This window comes from Myotis yumanensis, unplaced genomic scaffold, assembly GCF_028538775.1.
Source record: "Myotis yumanensis isolate MYYU_CA2020_CCGP unplaced genomic scaffold, mMyoYum1.0.hap1 SCAF_10, whole genome shotgun sequence".
NCBI lineage: Eukaryota > Metazoa > Chordata > Mammalia > Chiroptera > Vespertilionidae > Myotis > Myotis yumanensis.
In genome coordinates, this window is record NW_027223761.1 from 9,678,762 (window position 1) to 9,698,237 (window position 19,476).

At 36.0% G+C, this 19,476-nt stretch overlaps 1 protein-coding gene across 1 annotated transcript in view; it reads left to right on the top strand.

The window, feature by feature from the left end:
• Positions 1–19,476, top strand: part of PDHX (pyruvate dehydrogenase complex component X) — a 42,424-nt gene that overhangs the window by 14,404 nt on the left and 8,544 nt on the right. Inside the window, exons 3-8 of the mRNA XM_070427779.1 lie at positions 5,169–5,269; positions 8,603–8,802; positions 9,086–9,184; positions 10,699–10,873; positions 13,658–13,805; positions 16,007–16,065. Of these exons, the coding sequence (XP_070283880.1) occupies positions 5,169–5,269; positions 8,603–8,802; positions 9,086–9,184; positions 10,699–10,873; positions 13,658–13,805; positions 16,007–16,065 (782 nt within the window). The remainder of the gene's footprint in view (positions 1–5,168; positions 5,270–8,602; positions 8,803–9,085; positions 9,185–10,698; positions 10,874–13,657; positions 13,806–16,006; positions 16,066–19,476) is intronic.

Genomic DNA, 19,476 nt, shown 5'->3' on the forward strand with positions numbered 1-19,476 from the left:
CCTAACATTTTCATGGAATGATGTTGCAAAGTATTATTTGAAAATGTGTGTGAAGAGTTAACATAACATTTCCAGTTCTGTGAGTTTGTTTTTAATATAGCTGCACATTCAGAACTTCTTTGAGAATCAGAGAGATTATGAACTTGGTCAAGAGCTTAGACTCAAACCTGTCTGAGTTGGGAGAGTTCCTTGTAACTACTCTGCTTTGCAGCTTTTCTAATTACAGTGCTAAATTGTGGGGCAAGGCTGCACTGAGTATATTTGGAATCTTCCTGGCTCATTATTGGATCGCAGAATTTTCTTTTGGCATTTACATTATGTTTGGTTAATTGGTAGATAGAACCTTAGTTTCATGAAAAATTAAGAGTACTGTGCTCTTACATAATAATATGCTGTTTTAAATGCGACAGTTTGCTGTATACCTTCTGAGGAAATGAGGATGTGTGAAATTATTGTAATTTTTTTTCTAAAGTGTTTTAATCTCAAACTCATTATCTGTAAGGTACTAACCTGGGGAATTAGGTAGACTATAAAATACTTCAGATGTGTCCTGTTCCTATTGTGAAGATGCCCATAGTCTGCTAGATAGAGGGAAACCTAAATTTTTAAAAAAGTAATTAATAGTAACAACATAACATTTTATAATGCAATTTCTGATTCATTGGAAATAAATTACAACGATAAGAATTCAGGAACAGGAACAAAGTCATTTAGGTTGATCTATGGCTGAAGTAGAATTTATGGGTGATTCTTAAAGGATATTTAGAATATGGAATAGGTGAGCTCAAGTGATAAAACATTTTCTCTTTTTCTAGGTCTCTAGAAGAAGTATTTAATTGCTAGGTTGCCTGGTTCAGTTTTTTTCCATGGTTACAGCAGAAACATATAAAGGTGTGATTTTTTCCTTTTGAAGTACAGTCTATTTTAACTACTAAAACATCTGTTTTATAAAGAAGTAAGAATGTATAATCTGTTGCTGTAGCTTTCTTTGTATGACATGTAACGAACAGTCTTTTTTTAGCTGATTCCTACTTGCCTGACCATCCTAATATCTCAACCCTTCTCAGGTACTGTTAGGAAGACCCTCCAAAGTTCTCTGTTTTCTTTTGCCCCCAGGACTTCGGATATGTTGTGCCTTCTGCCTGGATTACTGCCCATTTACTTCATTATCTCCCCCTCATCTTTTCAGGCTCAGACTAGATGTCCTTCACCTTCCAAAAATTGAAATAGATGCCCATTCTGAATATACCCATAGCATCCTGAGTTCACCTAATCTTATTGTAATTTCCAATTAACTTTTCACTAGAAAGTAAATAAGCTTCTTGAGGCCAGAAATCTTAACTCCTCCCCCACCCTTCAATTCTGTATCTTCAGTGCACTAATGCGTTTTCAATAAATATTTGTTCAGTAAAAAAATCTCTTTGGAGTCAGACCAAGCACCTTTTCTTTTAGGGTGTTCACTAAATATTATCTAACAGATAAGTTTGTTTATTTCATCAATACAGTATATATTGGTGGTTCTGAACTATTTTAACTAAGGTATTATAACCACCTCTGTGAAAATTTTGGTGTACAATGAAGAAGTTTCTGTACAGTGAACTTTCAGGGTATATTTGTTTTCTTAGTATTTTAGATTTATCTTCATGTTCTTCTATTGAGTATGCCTATTAATAATGTTGTACCCAACTGTCTTTTGTTGTGTGTGTTAGGGGTGTGTGTTAGGGTTTTGGCTGGTGATATGGGCTGTGAAAGAATTCACAACTGAGAAGAGAGATAGTAAGAGAGAGGGAGTTGATTTTACTTTCCCCAGAAGGGAAAGGGCCAGTGCATTGTTAATTAGTACAAGGGCAAGAAAACAAAGGGCAGCCTCCTTTTTTAAGCCCTGACTATAGCTAAGCAACAAGGAAGGAAGGATGGAAGGAGAATTTGGGACCTGAAATTGAGCAGATATGGGGGGGAGGGAGGGGGGGCTTGTGGTTTGTTTTATTTGTTCTTCAGGAGGCAGCCCTTGAAGATGTCCTAGGGAGGTGTCATATCAGTATTTTTCCAAGCCTGTAAAACATGCTTAGAGCAAAAGTTATGAGGCTTTCCAAAGAGGCTTGTTTGAAGTACAGTGGGAAAGGGAAGTTTGTACTAATTATCCCTGAGTTGTAAAAACAGCAGGGAGGAGGTATTTGCAAGAATGTAGCCTTGAAAGTAGCTTATCTTGTCTTGCTATTTGAAAAGGGGCTTTTTGAATCAGAGGAGCTAACAATCTTTGGGTTTAATTACCAGATACTTCTCATAAATTGTGGAAAGCCATAACAAAGCAAAAGCAAGCCCCCCCCTCCCTTTTCCTAATAGGTGATCTGTATGTTACATATTTCTTTTGTCCCTTATTCTTTATTGTTTTTGTTTTAGGTCTGTTATAAGCCACATTTGTCATATATATTTTTTTTTAATAATTTTTATTTCTTAAAGTATTACAAAGAGTATTACATATGTCTCCTTTTTTCCCCCCCTTGACATTCCCCCGGCCCCTACCCCCCGCCCCCCCCCCCCCCCCCCCCCCCGGCCCCGTGTCTTGTGTCCATTGGTTAATCTTATATGCATGCATATAAGTCCTTCAGTTGGTCTCTTAATCCCCCCCCCCCCCCCGCCAACCCTCCCCAGGCTTCCCACTGTAGTTTAACATTCTGTTCAATGTTGCTCTGCTTCTGTTGATAACCTGCTTTTGGTAGGTAGTTTTAATCAATTTATATTTATTGCTGACACATTTGAACTTATTTCTACCTTTTTGTTTTTATTCTTTTCTGTTTTTCTTGTCATGTGTCTGCCTTCAGTTAGATGTTCGTTTTTATTATTTTCTGTTTCTTCAGCTTTTTGAATATTGTAGATATTTCTATTTTTCACAGTTTTTGGTGTACACTATTAAGTTTTTAAGGAACATATTTAATTAAATGTTGCCAATAAAGTCTAGAATTATTTGGTATTTTTTCCTCCTATCTTTATCAAATTCTTAGCATGCTTTAATGGTCATCTGAACATTCCCTTATTCATCTTATTCCTTTTAAAAATTTCAGCTTTACACATTTATAAACACTCAGAAATAACCTTTTAAATGATTAATAGTTAACATTTCTATCAACTTCTCGGCTAATTGTTTCTTGTAGCCCATGGGTTGCCTCTGTGTCCACTTTTCTTCTTGATGAACTATAGTTTGTAATAACTCATCAATAGGTGATAAGTTTTCTTAGCCTTTATATGTCTAAAGAATACTTTTTCTTCATTCTTAAATGATGGTTTGGCCACATGTAAAATTCTAGACAGTTATTTTTCCTCAGCTTTTTGAAGATATTTCTCCATTGTCTTCTGACCTCTATAGCAGCTGCTGAGAAGTGTGCTCTCAGTCTGGCATCCCATTGAGGTAATCTGATTTTTTTCCTCTGAAAGCTTTTATTATTGTGTTTTTATTGTTGATAGTATGCAATTTCTCTACAGTGTATCTATGTGTATTCATGTTTATACACTCTAATACTTTTTTTTTCTGTTTAAACTTTTATCAAGTTATTACTTGCCAGAAAGCATAAGCTCAGTTCACTTTTACATATACATATATTCAGCTAGAGCAAGATATAGAATATTTCCAACAAGCTGCAAGGCTCCCGTGCCCCCTCCCAGTCTATACACCATAGATAGCCATATTCTAAACTCATTCAGGACGCTCATTTTGAGGGTACAAGTCTCTTCATTTCTGAGAAATTCTCAGTGGTTATTCTTTCATATACTGTATTGCTTCTCCACCATTCCCTCCAGTCTCTTCCCTTGGAACTCCATTAAACAGACATTGCAACCTCAATCTATGTCTAATGCCTCTTTTCTATTTTTTATCTTCTTGTCTGCCAGTGTTAAGTTCCAGGTAGTTCTTATGCTATCTATAATTGACCAACTCACTTCACTGTGTTCATCTAGAATATACCCCATCGATTGTTCTTTTTATTTCACTGACTATATTTTTCATTTCCAAGATTTCTAATTTTTTCATTCTACCTGATACTATTTTATTTCTGTACATTTTTTTTTCTATCTCTTGTTTTTGTGATGGGTCTTTTTTTTTCTTTTATATCTCTGAACATCCTCAAGATACTTATTTTAAAATCTTTGGTGGGTCTCACTGAACGAATTGCATCTGAAATGAGTTTCTGTTGCTATTATTGATTTTATGGTTTTTCTTTCTTAGCATTAAATTTCTTCATATGTTTTAGAACTTTGTTTTGCAACTTATTTTTGAGTGAAAGGTTTTGTGTTTTAATGTCTTCCTACCTGTCCCCTACTCTTCCCTTCCTCCATCCTCCAGTCAGGGATTTTGCTATTGATATTAGAGATACTAGCAGGTATAGTAGTGCAGCCAGAAGGTGGCTTGGCTCTGTTCCTGGTATTGAGGCAGAGTTTTTGTTCACCCACCTTCCAAGACCCACAGTTCTCCTTAAAGCCACAGTCCTAGTCGGCAGGCGATGATGGCCTCTGTTACCAGCATTCTATTATTATGAGTAGAGGAACCCTGACCCAGACCTTGCTTTAAGTTGAGAGTCTGATTCAAGTCCCCTGGCTTCATGAGGCCACTTTTAGTTCCCTTTTCTCTAAGAGCAACTACTACACTTTACGCCCAATCTGCTTCTAGATCTAGAAACCAGCCAGTCAGGTCCTGCTCAACATTTTTGAGTTTCCCTATTGTTTCTGTTGCACAGAAATGTTTCTTATTTGACCTCATTGTATCTTTGATTATCTCTCTTTTTGCTTAATATGATTTGTACATTTATGCTCTGTAGTGCCATCAGATTTTCTGAACTCAACCTATGATGTTAACCCAGAAGTGCTATTAATTGTAAAACTTTTCTCTTCATGGATTAATAGTCAAATTATATTATAAAGGAAGGAATATGAGGTCTGTAATTGATTTGTTCAGAGGTGGATGTGCAACCATTGCTATTCACTGTATATTCATATATACTCTTACACACACACACGCAAACACTCATACATACATCATGAGAATTACTTGTAATTCCACACCCTAGAAATAAACACTGAATATTTATTATTCATGTTTTACAAACATATACACACACCAACTCACATACTAAAATTCATATTTTAAAAAACAAAACAAACCCAGTCTTGTTTTGTAGGTGAAGCTGTGAGTGCTGGAGATGCCTTATGTGAAATAGAGACCGACAAAGCTGTGGTTACCTTAGATGCAAGTGATGATGGCATTTTGGCCAAAATAGTGGTAAGTTTTTATTTTGATTGCTTACAACAGATGAAGATTTCTTAAACGTTAAGTTCCTTGAAATAAAGTTATCTTTTATTTTTACCTCTTTATTTATAGTGTTCTACTATTTGCTGCATAATACATTTTAAATTCAGATATATAAAATATTTTAGTGGTAAGGTTTAATAATAGCCCGTGATGATCAGACCACAGAGAACTGTGGTAAAAAGGCCCTTACTGGGTTCATGTCTTGGGACAGAATTCAGCCTCTGAGTATTGTGGGAAAATAGTTTACCACCTTTGTCAGAAGCCTTACCACCTTTGTTTCATATTTTGCTCTTTACTCTTCGGTTCTTCCAGCCTTATTGATACTGGGCCTTAAGGTGTGAATTTCCAGCCTCAGCCAAAGGACACTCCTCTGCAGTCCAGTCTTGATCCATGTTGAGTATATTTTTTATTTTAAAAATCAGTAACTTGCCCTAGGTGGTTTTGCTCAGTGGATAGAGTGTTGGCCTGCAGACTGAGGGTCCCAAGTTCGATTCCAGTCAAGGGCACATGCCCCAGTTGTGGGCTCGATCCCCAGTGTGAGGCATGCAGGAGGCAGCTGATCAATGATTCTCTCTCATCATTGATGTTTCTATCTCTCTGTCCCTCTCCCTTCCTCTCTGAAATCAATAAAAATATATTTTAAAAAATAATAATAAAAAAAATAAAAAACTTGAAAATACCAACACCATAGTAGTAGTAATAGTAATAATAATAATAATAACATCTCTTATATTTATGTAGTGGTTACTAGATGTCTGGCACTGTTTTGTATCTTATTTCAAAGTCATTTATTCCTCATGACAACTCTGAGTAGCTACTCTTATTATTTCCGTTACAGATGAAGATAGTCATGGTGAGACAACTTTCTAAGGTCACCTAACTAGCAAGTAGCAGAGCCAGAATGAAAACTGAAGGAGCCCCTAAAAGACTGGAGGGAAGGCCAATACATTAAATGACAGGTTCCAGATCCAATATTTCAGTATTAACCAGCAGTTTTGTCAGGACTAAGTATAAAAATCCTACAATTCATATTAAGAGATCAGTGACACAAGAGTAGGAGAGAATTTTATCCAGTAAGCAGGTGCGTGGAAAAAGAACTGGCTGTTTGAAGTGTCCTGGAACTCCAAATGCTCTGGTGGAGTGGAGCCGTCCCAGTGCTAGCCCAGAGGGAGCAGTAACAAAGGCCACCTTGTTTGGTTTCTAAGCACTTTGGAAAGAGCAGTATTTACTCTTCTTTTACCGAGTTGCACCAATTTTAAACATTTGCCGACTGCAACATAAGCACACTAGTCTACAGGAAGCTAGCACACTTGTAAAAGTTCTCTTATTTCTCAGGGATAAAGAAAGCCAGAGAAATGATCTTAACTTCACTTAGTGATTTCCATGACTTTAAATGGAACTCTAATAGATATTATTTTAACTTCTGTTATATATTCAAGTTGTGTAGTAGCATACACTTGTCTAGTATATTTGGGTATCATGTTTCATGGTGTCATTTTTTAATGGGAAAAAAAATGTGAGTAGTTAAAAATAAATTTTATTTGATTTTTAGATGTGATAAATGTTGAAATGATACTAAATACGTATTGCCTACTTATGAAGGTATCCATTGGTAGGGTATTATGGGAACCATTTATATGATTTATCATAAATAAAACAGATGAGGTGTCAGTTTTAGATTTAATATCATGTCTGATTCAAATGTTAGAAATCTATAGATATTTTTCCAATACAACTTTCCTATTTATTAAAAAATACTTTGCATTGGAGTGATGTTCTTTGCACTTGAATATTGATCCTATTTCTGGTTCAGTTTTGATAGGGATTATCATCAAGTGGACTTTATATCACTTAGTGCTTTTTTCTATCAAGTTTTAAAGAATATTAGTCATTTTACTTTGTGATTCTTAAGTTAGCAATTCATAAGCAAATAATTAGACATTTTTAGAAGACGCAAAAAATAACCTAATAATAATCTTAACTCATCTTTTTGACGTAGTAAGGACAAACAAGCAGTCCAAAGAAGTAAAACTATTTAGTATGTGACAAAGAACTAAAAAAAAAGTGTTCTTGGGTTTCTTAGTATTTTTTCACAGCTTGCAGTTCTTTAAACGTTCTTACTGAGTTTTAAATACCCATTTCATATATATATATTTTGCCTTATCAAAGCATTGTTTTGTTTCTTCTCCATCAGTAATTAGTAAATTAGAAAGTGTCCTTACTCCTGGGACTTAACCCCTATTCTTTTAGGAATAGTGCACATACTGATCAGCATAAAGATTAGAATCTCTCAGAAATGTCAGCCTCATTTTAGGAGTTGTGCTTTTACTTATAATTACTATGTTAGTGAACATCCTGCAGCCTGTCATTCAGTTATTCATTAAATTACATCCGAAATGAACCTTACTTATAATAATTGAAAGGGAATAATAGAAAATGTTAAAGGGATGACATTTTCTTCTATTACTGAACTTACAAAATATTGTCATTTGAAGGTTCTCTAGGGACTTTTTAAAAATAAGTAAATAAGACATTTTTTAAATAAATTAATGCTACTGAAATGTTTAAAATATATTTAGCTCAAGCTTTATCTTCAATCTTACACTTTTAATTGGCATTGTCTGTGGAAATGTGTTTGGTTAGTTGAGACACCACCATGTTTCTGATGTACTTATAAAAAATTCATGCGGTTTTATTTCTCAAGTTTGTAAATAGATATGTAGAAAAAGGTGGGAACTACACTTAACATTAACCAGAGTTGTTAACCAATTCTATCTATACAGTGGGATGTTCTTGTTTTCTAGATTAAGCTTACTGAAAATATTTTTCATTGAATTAATTTTAGTAAAGTAAATAAGACCTATTGGGGGAATTAATCTCTTATGAGTTCTTAGAATTCCCTAAGCCATTATATAGAACTCTGAGAAAGACAAACAGTTGAGATATATAACCACAGTCTTTTGTTTGGGATTTGTACTGATTGAATCAGAAGGAAGATGGTCATAAATATGTCTCATATATTTAAAGGCTGTCAGAAAAAGGGGAGATTCTAGATTTTCCCTTTATTTCAGGAAATAGCATTAGTAACTGGGAGGGGAAAAGTGGTAAAGGAAGGTATTAGTGGGGGAAGGAGGGAAAGGAAGGTCATGAGTGGGAAGAGGAGGCAGGCTGTCTTAGAAACAGATGTTAGCTCAAATTAACTGATCTTTCTAACTGGCACAGAAACATCCAACAAAGGAATAAGCTTATTCATGAGGTCGTGAGCCTTTCCATCTCTGCAGTTACTTTCTTTTTAAAATATAGGTTGAAGAAGGATCTAAAAATATACGGCTAGGTTCACTAATTGGTTTGCTAGTTGAAGAAGGAGAAGATTGGAAACATGTTGAAATTCCCAAAGATGTAGGTCCCCCAGCAGCCGCTTCACAGCCCTCAGCGCCTCGCCCCTCCCCAGGGCCACCGGCTCCTGTGCTTCTCAAAAAGGAACAGTCACCAGGGACATTGCAGTGAGTATGTTTATTGGAATGAACCACGTGAAAGTAGGAGCTTTCTCCTTGTGAATATTTACTCTTTTTAAAATATTTTGGAATAGTAACTAACTAAATTTGTGTGAAAATGTGTTGATAGTAATAGAAACAAGATTAGAGCAGATTAACTTATTTGTAACTGTCTATTTTAGCTTTATGTTTTTATTTTTTTTAATTATCAGAAAAACTGTTGACTTTAGGGTATATTTCAATCAAATAGGAGTATTAATTGATCCCACTAATCTTCATGTTTTCTTCTTAGGCTCCGTTTAAGTCCAGCTGCCCGTAATATTCTGGCAAAACACAAACTGGATGCTAGCCAGGGCACAGCCACTGGCCCTCGGGGGATCTTCACCAAAGAGTATGTGTGTGCTTTTCGTAATAACCAATTTCATTACTTATCGTGATCATTATTTTCTCAAAGTATTTAAAGAAGAGCTTATTCAAGCTATGATTTAAAAGAAAGTACACTGTTTGTTCCTTTGTGTTTTTAATTGCTTTTGTCTGAATAAAATTGTATGCTATGCAAGGGTTGTTTTCTGAATAATTGCAGCATTACTGAAGAACAGTTCTAATTTGGTAACTAAGTGAGATCCTTGGAAATGGTGATAAATGCAGAAAATTAGAGTTCGGGAGAGTGAAACTGTGTTGTTTGACGTTTGTATGAAATAAACATGCAATCACATTTAAATTTCTAAAACATGGAAATATACTTTTAAAAACAATTTTATTCTTATCTGTTTGGATTTTGTTCACTTGTATGAATCAAAGTAATTTCCAGATACAGTTGGGTCTCTTTTTAGATTTTCTTTTCTATTTTGTCTATGTTTTTTTAATACCACACTCTTAATTCTTCCAAATGAATTTTAAACAATTCATCTAGCCCCCTGGCAGGGTTTGGCAGGGGAACCATGTATTGGGATTGTGTCACATTTTAAATTAACTTAGAAAGAACTGGCATCTTTATGATGTTGAGTCTTTCAAGAACACTGATATGTCTTTCCATTTGTTTAAATTTTGTCTTTCAAGAGTGTATTACAATAGATAGTCCCTCATCTATTGAAATTTATTCTAGTGGGGAAGACAAAGATTAGTCAAATAGGCATATAAACCTAATATAAGACTGCTGTAGTTATATGTGCCACATTTCTATTGGCAGTAACAGTAAAATTTTTAAATTGAGTTAATGTTTTAAAGCAATATGCTTATTTAAAGAATCAAAGGCTTGACATATTTAGTAATTTCACTATATCCTTTTAAAAAACAAAGATACCTTTATTTTACACAGTAATACAATGGCAAGTTTATTACTAGTCTCTTTTTTATCCTAAATGATGTAGGTTAGGTTTATTACATTAGGTTGTGCTGATAGCCTATTGAGCAAAATTAACAGTGGTGTGATTTTCTGCCATAAACAAGGTAATTAACACTAAATAGTGATTTAGTAAATATCCTAATGAAAGTCATAGGCACAATAAACTTCATAATTTCTGAGTGTGAAAATTACTTCACAAGTATAAAGAATGAGGGTGTGGTTTAATTTGTGAATTGCTCATATTCCAAATGATAGCCCCCCTCCCCCTGGGAGAGAAAAGACTAATTTCCTTTTTTAAAATGACTGTCTATAGCCAGTATGTTAATAAATTTCTAATTCTTTGGTTTTTGAAACTGTACAATTATTGTACTGATTGGACAAATAATATGAATCAGCAGACAAGATTCATTTGTCTAGATCAAATAATTCCTTTTGCATTATATATTTCTGACATGTATATATTTCTGTATCCTCCCTCCACATCTCCCTTCCATTTTTCTAAAGGTTTTATTATAGTTCTTATTTCTCATCATGGTTATCTAATCCCCTCTTATATCCAGGGATGCTGTCAAGCTTGTCCAGTTGAAGCAGACGGGCAAGATCATGGAATCCAGACCGACCCCAGCCCCTCCTGTAACTCCCACTGCACCTTTGCCTGCACAAGCCCCAGCCCCGCCATCTTATCCCCGGCCCATGGTCCCGCCAGTTTCAACTCCTGGACAACCTAACGTAGCGGTAATGTCATCTAAGGAGATTTTTATTTTTCAGATTTAAGTGGAAAAGAAAATAAGCACCATTACTGTATGTTTTACAAGTACTTTTTGCAATCTATTTTAGTAGCAGCTAAAAGAGATAAAGACAAAACTCTTCAAGTGCTTTGTTTTGCAGAGTTCCTATCACAAACAAAATTTATTTGTACAGTTCTGACTTCCAAAAGGAACACCAGAATTATGATTCCATTCAAATTTACTACAAGTTCCACAACTTCAGTACCATGTACATGCTCTGTAGTCCCGATACTTTGCATGTCTTGTTTAGCTAATAATGAGTGGCTGACATTTGCTCCCTTTTGTGGACATGTTTTAATTTTTGACTAAGGGAATTGATAGGCTCACTATGACACACAGACTAATCACGTTTTCTTCTGAGGTATATGCAGTGTAACAGTCTTTTTGTTTTCAAATTGCTCCATTTTGCCTCTCTCTTCCTTTCCTAGGTTTCACGTCATTTCCTCCCATCAGAAGAAATGCAGAATAATCAGGCTTATTTAAAATTGAATGGGCACTTAAAATATTAACAGGCGGACAGAGAGACAAACCTTTGCTACGTTTTCTAATGGGGAGATATATTTAATATAATATTTTAGAAGAATTGAAAATAGTACAAGTTTCATATGAAACAGATTTTTTTACTGTACATTAATGACATGACTACATATACAAAAATTTTATGTGTAATCAAATCTTAATTTCTTTAAAACCTAAGTTATTCAGATTAGAAAGATAAACCTCACTTTCAAATTCTTACAGTCTATAGAGAGCATTTACAGTAGGTCCTCGGGTTATGTCAGAGATCCGTTCCTACCATGCAACGTAACACGATTTTCGCCATGAGTCGTAACCCACCTACATAAGCACCTACGTCACTCACATGGAAAACATACACAGCAGTAATGAAGTGAAACAGTAAAAAAAAATTTTAAAGAAAGATAACAATTCCGGACCTTTACTTGTGGTAAATAAATAATAAAAAACATAAAGCACATATGTACATACGTCGAAATGACGGAACTTTTTTTTTTTAATATAAATAAATGGGAGATGGCAACGTAACCAAGAAACGGCGTACGTCAAGTCCGATGTAACCCGAGAACTGTCTATTCTGTTTGATCAAGTACTTTGTTAACCTAAAATGTTTAATTCTGTAAGACAGCATTTATCAAAAAGGAAATCAGCTGTACTTTGTGCTTCTGTATTATCCTGAAGTGATTGTAACCCAATCCCAGGATGATGTAAAGGACAAGGAAGGAATTAGATGTAATTTAAGTCCCATGCTTTTGTTAGAAGTTCAAGGAACAGAATGGAAAGGCTACAATAAAGTTACAGGAAGATTTTATTGCTCATTCATACTCCATATTTTGAATTTCTAGGATATAAGGTATTCATGTGATTTAAAAAAAAAATAACAAACTGAAATACAAATAATTTGATAGATTATCCAGTATATTGGCTTATCTTTTTCTACTTTATGCCATTTTTTAAATATGTTTTTATTGATTTCAGAGAGGAAGGGAGAGGGAGCGAGAGATAGAAACATCAGTGATGAGAGAGAATCATTGATTGGCTGCTTCCTGCACTCCCCCTTCTGGAGATCAAGTCTGTAAACCAGGCATGTGCCCTTGGCTGGAATTGAATCTGGGACCCTTTAGTCTGCAGGCTTATGTGCTATCTACTGAGCTAAACCAGCTAGGGCTACTTTATGCCATTTTTATAAATAAAAATTGCTTTTAGTTTTGTTGATTTATTGGCTGCTTTGAGTATTATTAACACGTTAAGCGCCAAGCCTGTTTTGTCTTCCTTTTCGTTTTGCCCTCGATATCCGATTTCACCGATATGCTGGCGGCACCAGTGACTGACCGGTCTGGATGGAAAGTATAGTGTCAGTCACCGGTGACTGACATAGTGCTTAATGTGTTAAGAAACTAAAAGCCCAGTGCACAAAATTCATGCACAGGTATGGTACCTAGGCCTGGCTGGCAATCAGGGCTGATCGGGGCCTTCTAGCTGCCAGCTGGGGCTTCCCTTTCCTGGCTGCCAGCTGCTGGCTGGGGCCTTTCTTCATTCCACACCACCCCCCTGGTGGTCAGCACATGTCATAGCAAACAATCAAACTCCCAAAAAGACACTTTGCATATTATCCTTTTATACATAAAGATCATGTTTATAACAAAAATTGCTTATAGGTGGTACCTCTGGGGTGGTGTGTGTGTGTGTGTGTGTGTGTGTGTGTTTATACATGTGCATGCACACACACATCCATGAGGAATTTTTCATGATTTGTTAGATATTTTAAAATCATCTCAAACATAGTAACATAAGTCTCATTCATAACTGAAACTAGAATTTTTCCACTTTCTTCTACACTCATATACTACGAAGTTTTTTTCTACAGTTTTACACTCCTCAGGTTTCTTACATTTTTCTTATACTAAGACTTTTTTTTTTTTATCTTAGAGAAAGCAAGAGAGAGAGAAAGACTTCGATGTGAGAGAAACATTGATGGATTGTCTCCTGTACACGCCTTGACCAGGCATTAAGCCTGCCACCTTTTGGTATACAGGAAGACATTCTAACCAACTGAGCCACACTGGCTAGGGCACTAAGAATTTTTAATAGTACTTTTTCTGTATTAATCTTTAATTATTATTATAAGTAACTGAGACCTGATTTCTGTTATGAAATTTATTTTTTCCCCTTTCATTTTACATGGTTTAAAGGACAAATCTCTATTCCTGTGCAGGGCACATTCACTGAAATCCCAGCTAGCAATATTCGAAGAGTTATTGCCAAAAGGCTAACTGAATCTAAAAGTACTGTACCTCATGCATATGCTACTGCTGATTGTGACGTTGGAGCTGTTTTAAAAGTTAGACAAAAACTGGTCAAAGGTTAGTAAAGTTGAATTTACTTAATGCAATACGCATGTTAACTATCATAAAATCCTTTATAAAATCCACATTGTGTAGCTTTTTATTTTAATTTCATCATCTTGGAATATATTAGTGCTAAACAATTGGTTTATTTCTTATAAGAAATAAATTGATTCCATAGTATTGCGTAAATCATACTTTTTTATATGATGCTCAAATAAAGCTATCAGCATTTTAGAAAATATAAAATTTAAAACTGGTTTTAGATGATAAATATGTCTTATGTATCAGTTTTCTTGATACAAGTTTTAATTTTTTAATTTCTTCTTCAAAGTGCATTTTAGGTTATTAAATTTGTAATGTTTCTCCCAAAAATCAATTAAAGCTCAGGTTGCAGAGACATAAGAATTTTTAGCATAAACTAATGTATCATTTATTTCCAATTTGTATGGCTCTTATTTCTTTTTTTTTTTCTTTTTTTTTAAAAAATATATTTTATAAATATATTTTGATTTTTTTTACAGAGAGGAAGGGAGAGGGATAGAGAGTTAGAAACATCGATCAGCTGCCTCCTGCACACTCCCTACTGGGGTTGTGCCCGTAACCAAGGTACATGCCCTTGACCGGAATCGAACCTGGGACCCTTGAGTCTGCAGGCTGACGCTCTTTCCACTGAGCCAAACCGGTTAGGCTGACTCTTATTTCATTTTTTTGCCTTATTGCACTGTTGAGGACCTCTGTCACATGACGAATATAAGTAGTAAAAGCAGACATTCTCACCTTATTCTTGATCTTGGGAGAAAGTATTCAGTCTTTAATATTAGCTGTAGGTTTTTGTAGATTTCCTTTTTCAGACTGAAATTCACATTTGGATGGATGTTGAATTTTGTCAAATGCTTCTTGTGTATCTTTTGAGATAACCTTTCCTTTTCCTGCCTATTAATATGGGGAATTTTATTGATTTCCAAATGTTGAATCGACCTTGTTTATATGAGTGATTACTTGTAATGAGTGAATAAAACTCATTTAATCATTAATTTTTTCATACTTGCTTGATTCCATTTTCTAAAATTTTGCTAAGAATCTTTACACTTATGTACATGAGGAAATTCTGACCTGTAAGCATTGGAAATCCATTTTTATTTCTATTCCTAAAGGGATTTTAAAGAAACAGAAAAGTTGTATGTTTCTGAAAATCTGAATTAGAAGAGCTGTGAATTAAATGAGCAGCTGACAGTTACCATGACAGTTTGGCAGTATTTATGTTTATGGTAATTCATCTGCTCTCTTTCTGAAAGCTTCAGCATGCCTTTGGAATGAGGTCTTGTTCACACAAAATTCCATGATACTATAATAACAGGATTTGTGATTCCTGCCACATATCATTGACTAGATCTTGATCTTCTAGAAGCTCTTGCAATAAAGAATCAAGTGTAGTTTACATTTTCCAACACTTCCATACCCACTGGGAAAAGCAAGAGTATAAATCAAATGCTTTAGTTATAGCAGCTCTGTGGGGAGGGAGAGGACCTCAGGTTTATCTTAAAATCATCGTGTGGAAGGAAATTAATTCAAGTGGACTCACCATAAAACTGGACAGAAAGCTTCATTTTACTTATTACACTAGGACGCACACCAACATTGTCTCATCTTTGGCATTTGCTGTATCCTGTTTTGTTAAGTTAAAAAGCAGATCTTATCTAATGCAGTGGTCCAAAATTTTTGTTGTATACCCCATTAGTGAAAAAATTTTGAATATCCCCAAGATATATATTTATTTTATGAAGTGACTATGTGTACCACAGTTCTAATACAGTCAGTATATTTGAAAGCATATGCAGAAAAAGGACATTTGAAAAGGATGAGGAAAAAATGAATCATCCTGTTTATATACTAGTACATCTTAGACCATTTGTCTCTTCAGAGACATAGGAGTTGATTTTCTTTCTGCAAGTTCTTGTGTATCATATCTGAGCAGTTTAAAAGAATTACAATCAAGGCCCAGAAATAAACTTTTTATGATTAATACTCGTTGTTCAGGACCTCATATAATACAAGTTTTTCTTATCAGGGAATCTTACTGAATAAGCAAACAAATAAAACCTGTCATGTTTTTTACCATTGCTTGTCAGTGTAGTAATTTACAAGTTTGAAATCCTAATGGTCAATGTTAAAGTTTATTATGAATGTTCATTTTAGTTTGCTTGTTTTTCTTTCAGATGACATTAAAGTGTCAGTAAATGATTTTATCATCAAGGCAGCAGCTGTTACCCTTAAAGTAAGTAGCAAGTCCCAATAATTTTGACTTCTAATGTAATCTCACATCTTTGGATTTTTATAGATAAACAAGGAGAAATTTCATGCCATAAACTAAATAAGGATGTTAGGAGATAGAGCAAATTAACACGTTTTATGCGGGGAACGTATTTATACGTTTTACGTTGACTGTAAGTAGTAGAGCCACCTGTTAGCACGCGATAAAAACTACCTGCAAACAATGTGTTAAGATTATATATAGTAACTAGTAGCCCATCGCGCAATATTGTGCCCAGTAGGCTGCCCCCTGCTTCCACAGGAGCTGACGGGAACCGCAGTGCACTGCCAGGAGCCACGCTGCTTCTGCGGGAGCCGGGAGGACCTGCACCAATTCCACGGGAGGTGGGAGGGACCTACGCTGCTTCCGCGGGAGGTGGGCCCGCCGTCTCCTCTCCGGGCCTGCGCTCGGCCGCAGAAGCTGCGGGCCGGCCCCCTTGTCCCTGTCCATGTCTGCTCCGGCTCCAGCTGACCAGCCCGAGCCGGGCGCGGCGACAAAGCAAGCATTCCGCCAGGCCACTCACACAGCCGGCTCTTAGCGTCACTCCCCTCCCCCACCCCCCCAGGACTGGGGGACTCTGGCGGGGCTGAGAGGACTGGGCGCTGCCATCTTGTGGCTATGGGTGCCACCGTGTTTGTGATAGAGTGATGGTTAATTTGCATATTACCCTTTTATTAGATAGGATCAAACTCTTGTTTTTAAGTCACAAGCACTATAATTTTATTGCTAAAATCATTCTATCATTTAATCTTCCTCAGTCTTACAGATGAAGAAATAGAATCAAAAGGGCTTACAACTAATTAATTATAGCAGAATAATGACCATTTATTCAGCAAATACTAATTAGCCCCCCCCTGTCTTGTGCTAAATACATCCCAGGCCTTAGAAATATGGTTGTGAACAAAAGCCTACATATTTTCTGTTCTCATGGGGCTTACATTCTGGTTGGAAGAGACAAGCAAATGCTAAATATTAGATAGTGAAAGTGCTCAGGTGAAAAAGAAAGCAAGTTCAGGAACAAAATAACTTGTTTTCAAAAGCAAGGCCTCTCTAGCAAGGTGATAATGAGACAAAGCCTGCAAGAAGACAGGGAGGGAGCCAAGTAGGTATGAGCTAGAAGATTATTCCAGACAGACATGGAGTTTCCCATGTCTAAGATTGGGAAAATGGGAGAGGAGTTGATTTGCAGCAGGAAATCTCGAGTTTGTGTTTGGACCATGTGTGTTAAGTTTCAGAAGCCTAACGGTGTTCTGGTGGAATGGCAAGAAGGGAGGTGGTCTGACTAGAGTTGTAAATCTGAACCCCAGGCTGCCTGACTAGCTGCTCAGCACCGTCTGCTATCATGCCTTCTTTGTGGAATGAGGCTGCTTTTCTGTATCGCTGCTGAGTAAGTGCTATATTGAAAGTACATTTACAAAGAATGTATTTTTGCTTCTTGAACGGTTAAATAATTGAGAATGTATAGGCATGCCTGTTCAGCTGTTCATGTCGAAATGTTCATATGTCTTTGACCAAATAATATTTTGAATTATTAATGATTTTCTAAGTATGAGTTATTCTTGCCCTCCTTGAGTGGTCATTAGCTGTTTGTCAATTTCATTCCATAATTTTGTATCAGGAGCCATAGTAATTGTAATTTAAATTTTGTGCTAGCTTTTCCAGGCTTTTTCTTTTCTTTTTTAAATAAATGGATTCATCAGAATGGATTTGGGTGCTTTTTTTCCTTCCCTTTCTCTGTGATTCTTTTAATATTGTGAAGCTTTTAATTTCTTGAAGTTTTATAGAATTTAGTAAACATATCTGAGTTCTGTTTTGAAGCGGGAGCATTGCCAACTTTCTCATTCCCCCCCATAATTATTGAGCGGTTTAATTTTCAGCTTTTTCTTGAATCAGTCTTGGAAGCGTATATATTCTCAGAAAATCACTTATTTCATCTAAATTCCCAAACTTATTAGCCTAGAGCAGTGGTCGGCAAACTCATTAGTCAACAGAGCCAAATATCAACAGTACAATTGCAATTTCTTTTGAAAGCCAAATTCTTTAAACTTAAACTATATAGGTAGGTGCATTGTTATTAACTTAATTAGGGTACTCCTAAGCTGGCCTTTGCTAAAAACGTCCTCAATCTGATTGAGGTAGGTTCGCTGAGGTCGACCCCTTCCAACTCTCCCATCTACACTCGTCTTGTATACTTGTTTCGTCTATCACTAGCACTAACCACTGCACAATAGACTGCTGACCGACTGGCTCACTCAACTCGTGCATGAATCACGCACGCCTCCCCCGTGTTGCATATCCCGCGGCCCGCCTGAGCCGCGTCTCCCGATGCCCGACCTACTGACCGACACCCCCCACTTCTTCTAATGCCACTTCTTCAAAATAGATTCGCCCAGGCCGAAAACCGACTTCTGCGCATGGGCCACAAAGTTTCAGTCGCACTGTACGTGCACGCCTGCGCATGGTATTTTGTGGAAGAGCCACATTTAAGGGGCCAAAGAGCCGCATGTGGCTCGTGAGCTGCGGTTTGCTGACCACTGGCCTAGAGTCACTTAAGTTTGCTTATAATTATGTTAATGTCCTCCATACCTGGGGGTTTTCTGAACTCTGCCTCGCTTTTGTATACTTACTCCCTTTTTATTTTATTATGTATTCCTTCACATCCTCAGGTTTATTTTGATAAGATATATTTTCTTAGAAAACTTGAATCTGTAATTCATTATGATTATCTTTTATTAAGATTATTTAGGTTTATAAATTTTTCTTCAAGTACAACTTATGTCCCATAGGTTTTTGTTTACAATAGCTTCCTAACTAAATTTATTTGCCAAGTGGGGGGTGGTTTTATCTCTTTTATTTTACCATTGTCTCTAAAATATTTTAAATCTTCTAAGAGGTTGGGACTTCCTTGTTTATTTTGACTTAGTGGCATTGTTGAATGAGTGGGCAGAGCCTCAAAAGATGGAGAAGTGAAGAGTGAGGAAATGGAAATGAGCTCAGCATGACAGGGCAGGGCCTGAGGGACCTGGGAAATTCATCTTAGGGGAATGGTCAGAAGTAAGATTAGGTAGGTAGGAGGAATTGTGTTGTGGATGGCTATGTTTACATTATAGAAGAGCGGTATGGATCTTATTCTGTAGAAAGCAAAGAATTTTTGAGAAGAGATATTTGTTTTTTATGTCTATTTTTCAGCATCATTTTCTGCTATGATACTTGACAACATATCAATTCACATTGTTTCCAAGTATTTAACCATTTCATCTGGTTTTTCAGCCTCAGTGTATTGTATGCATATTAAATATAGACGTGCTCACATGTAGGACATATCATATGTTTATGAAGCTAGAAAATCTCTCTTAAATAAGGAAGTCATTTATG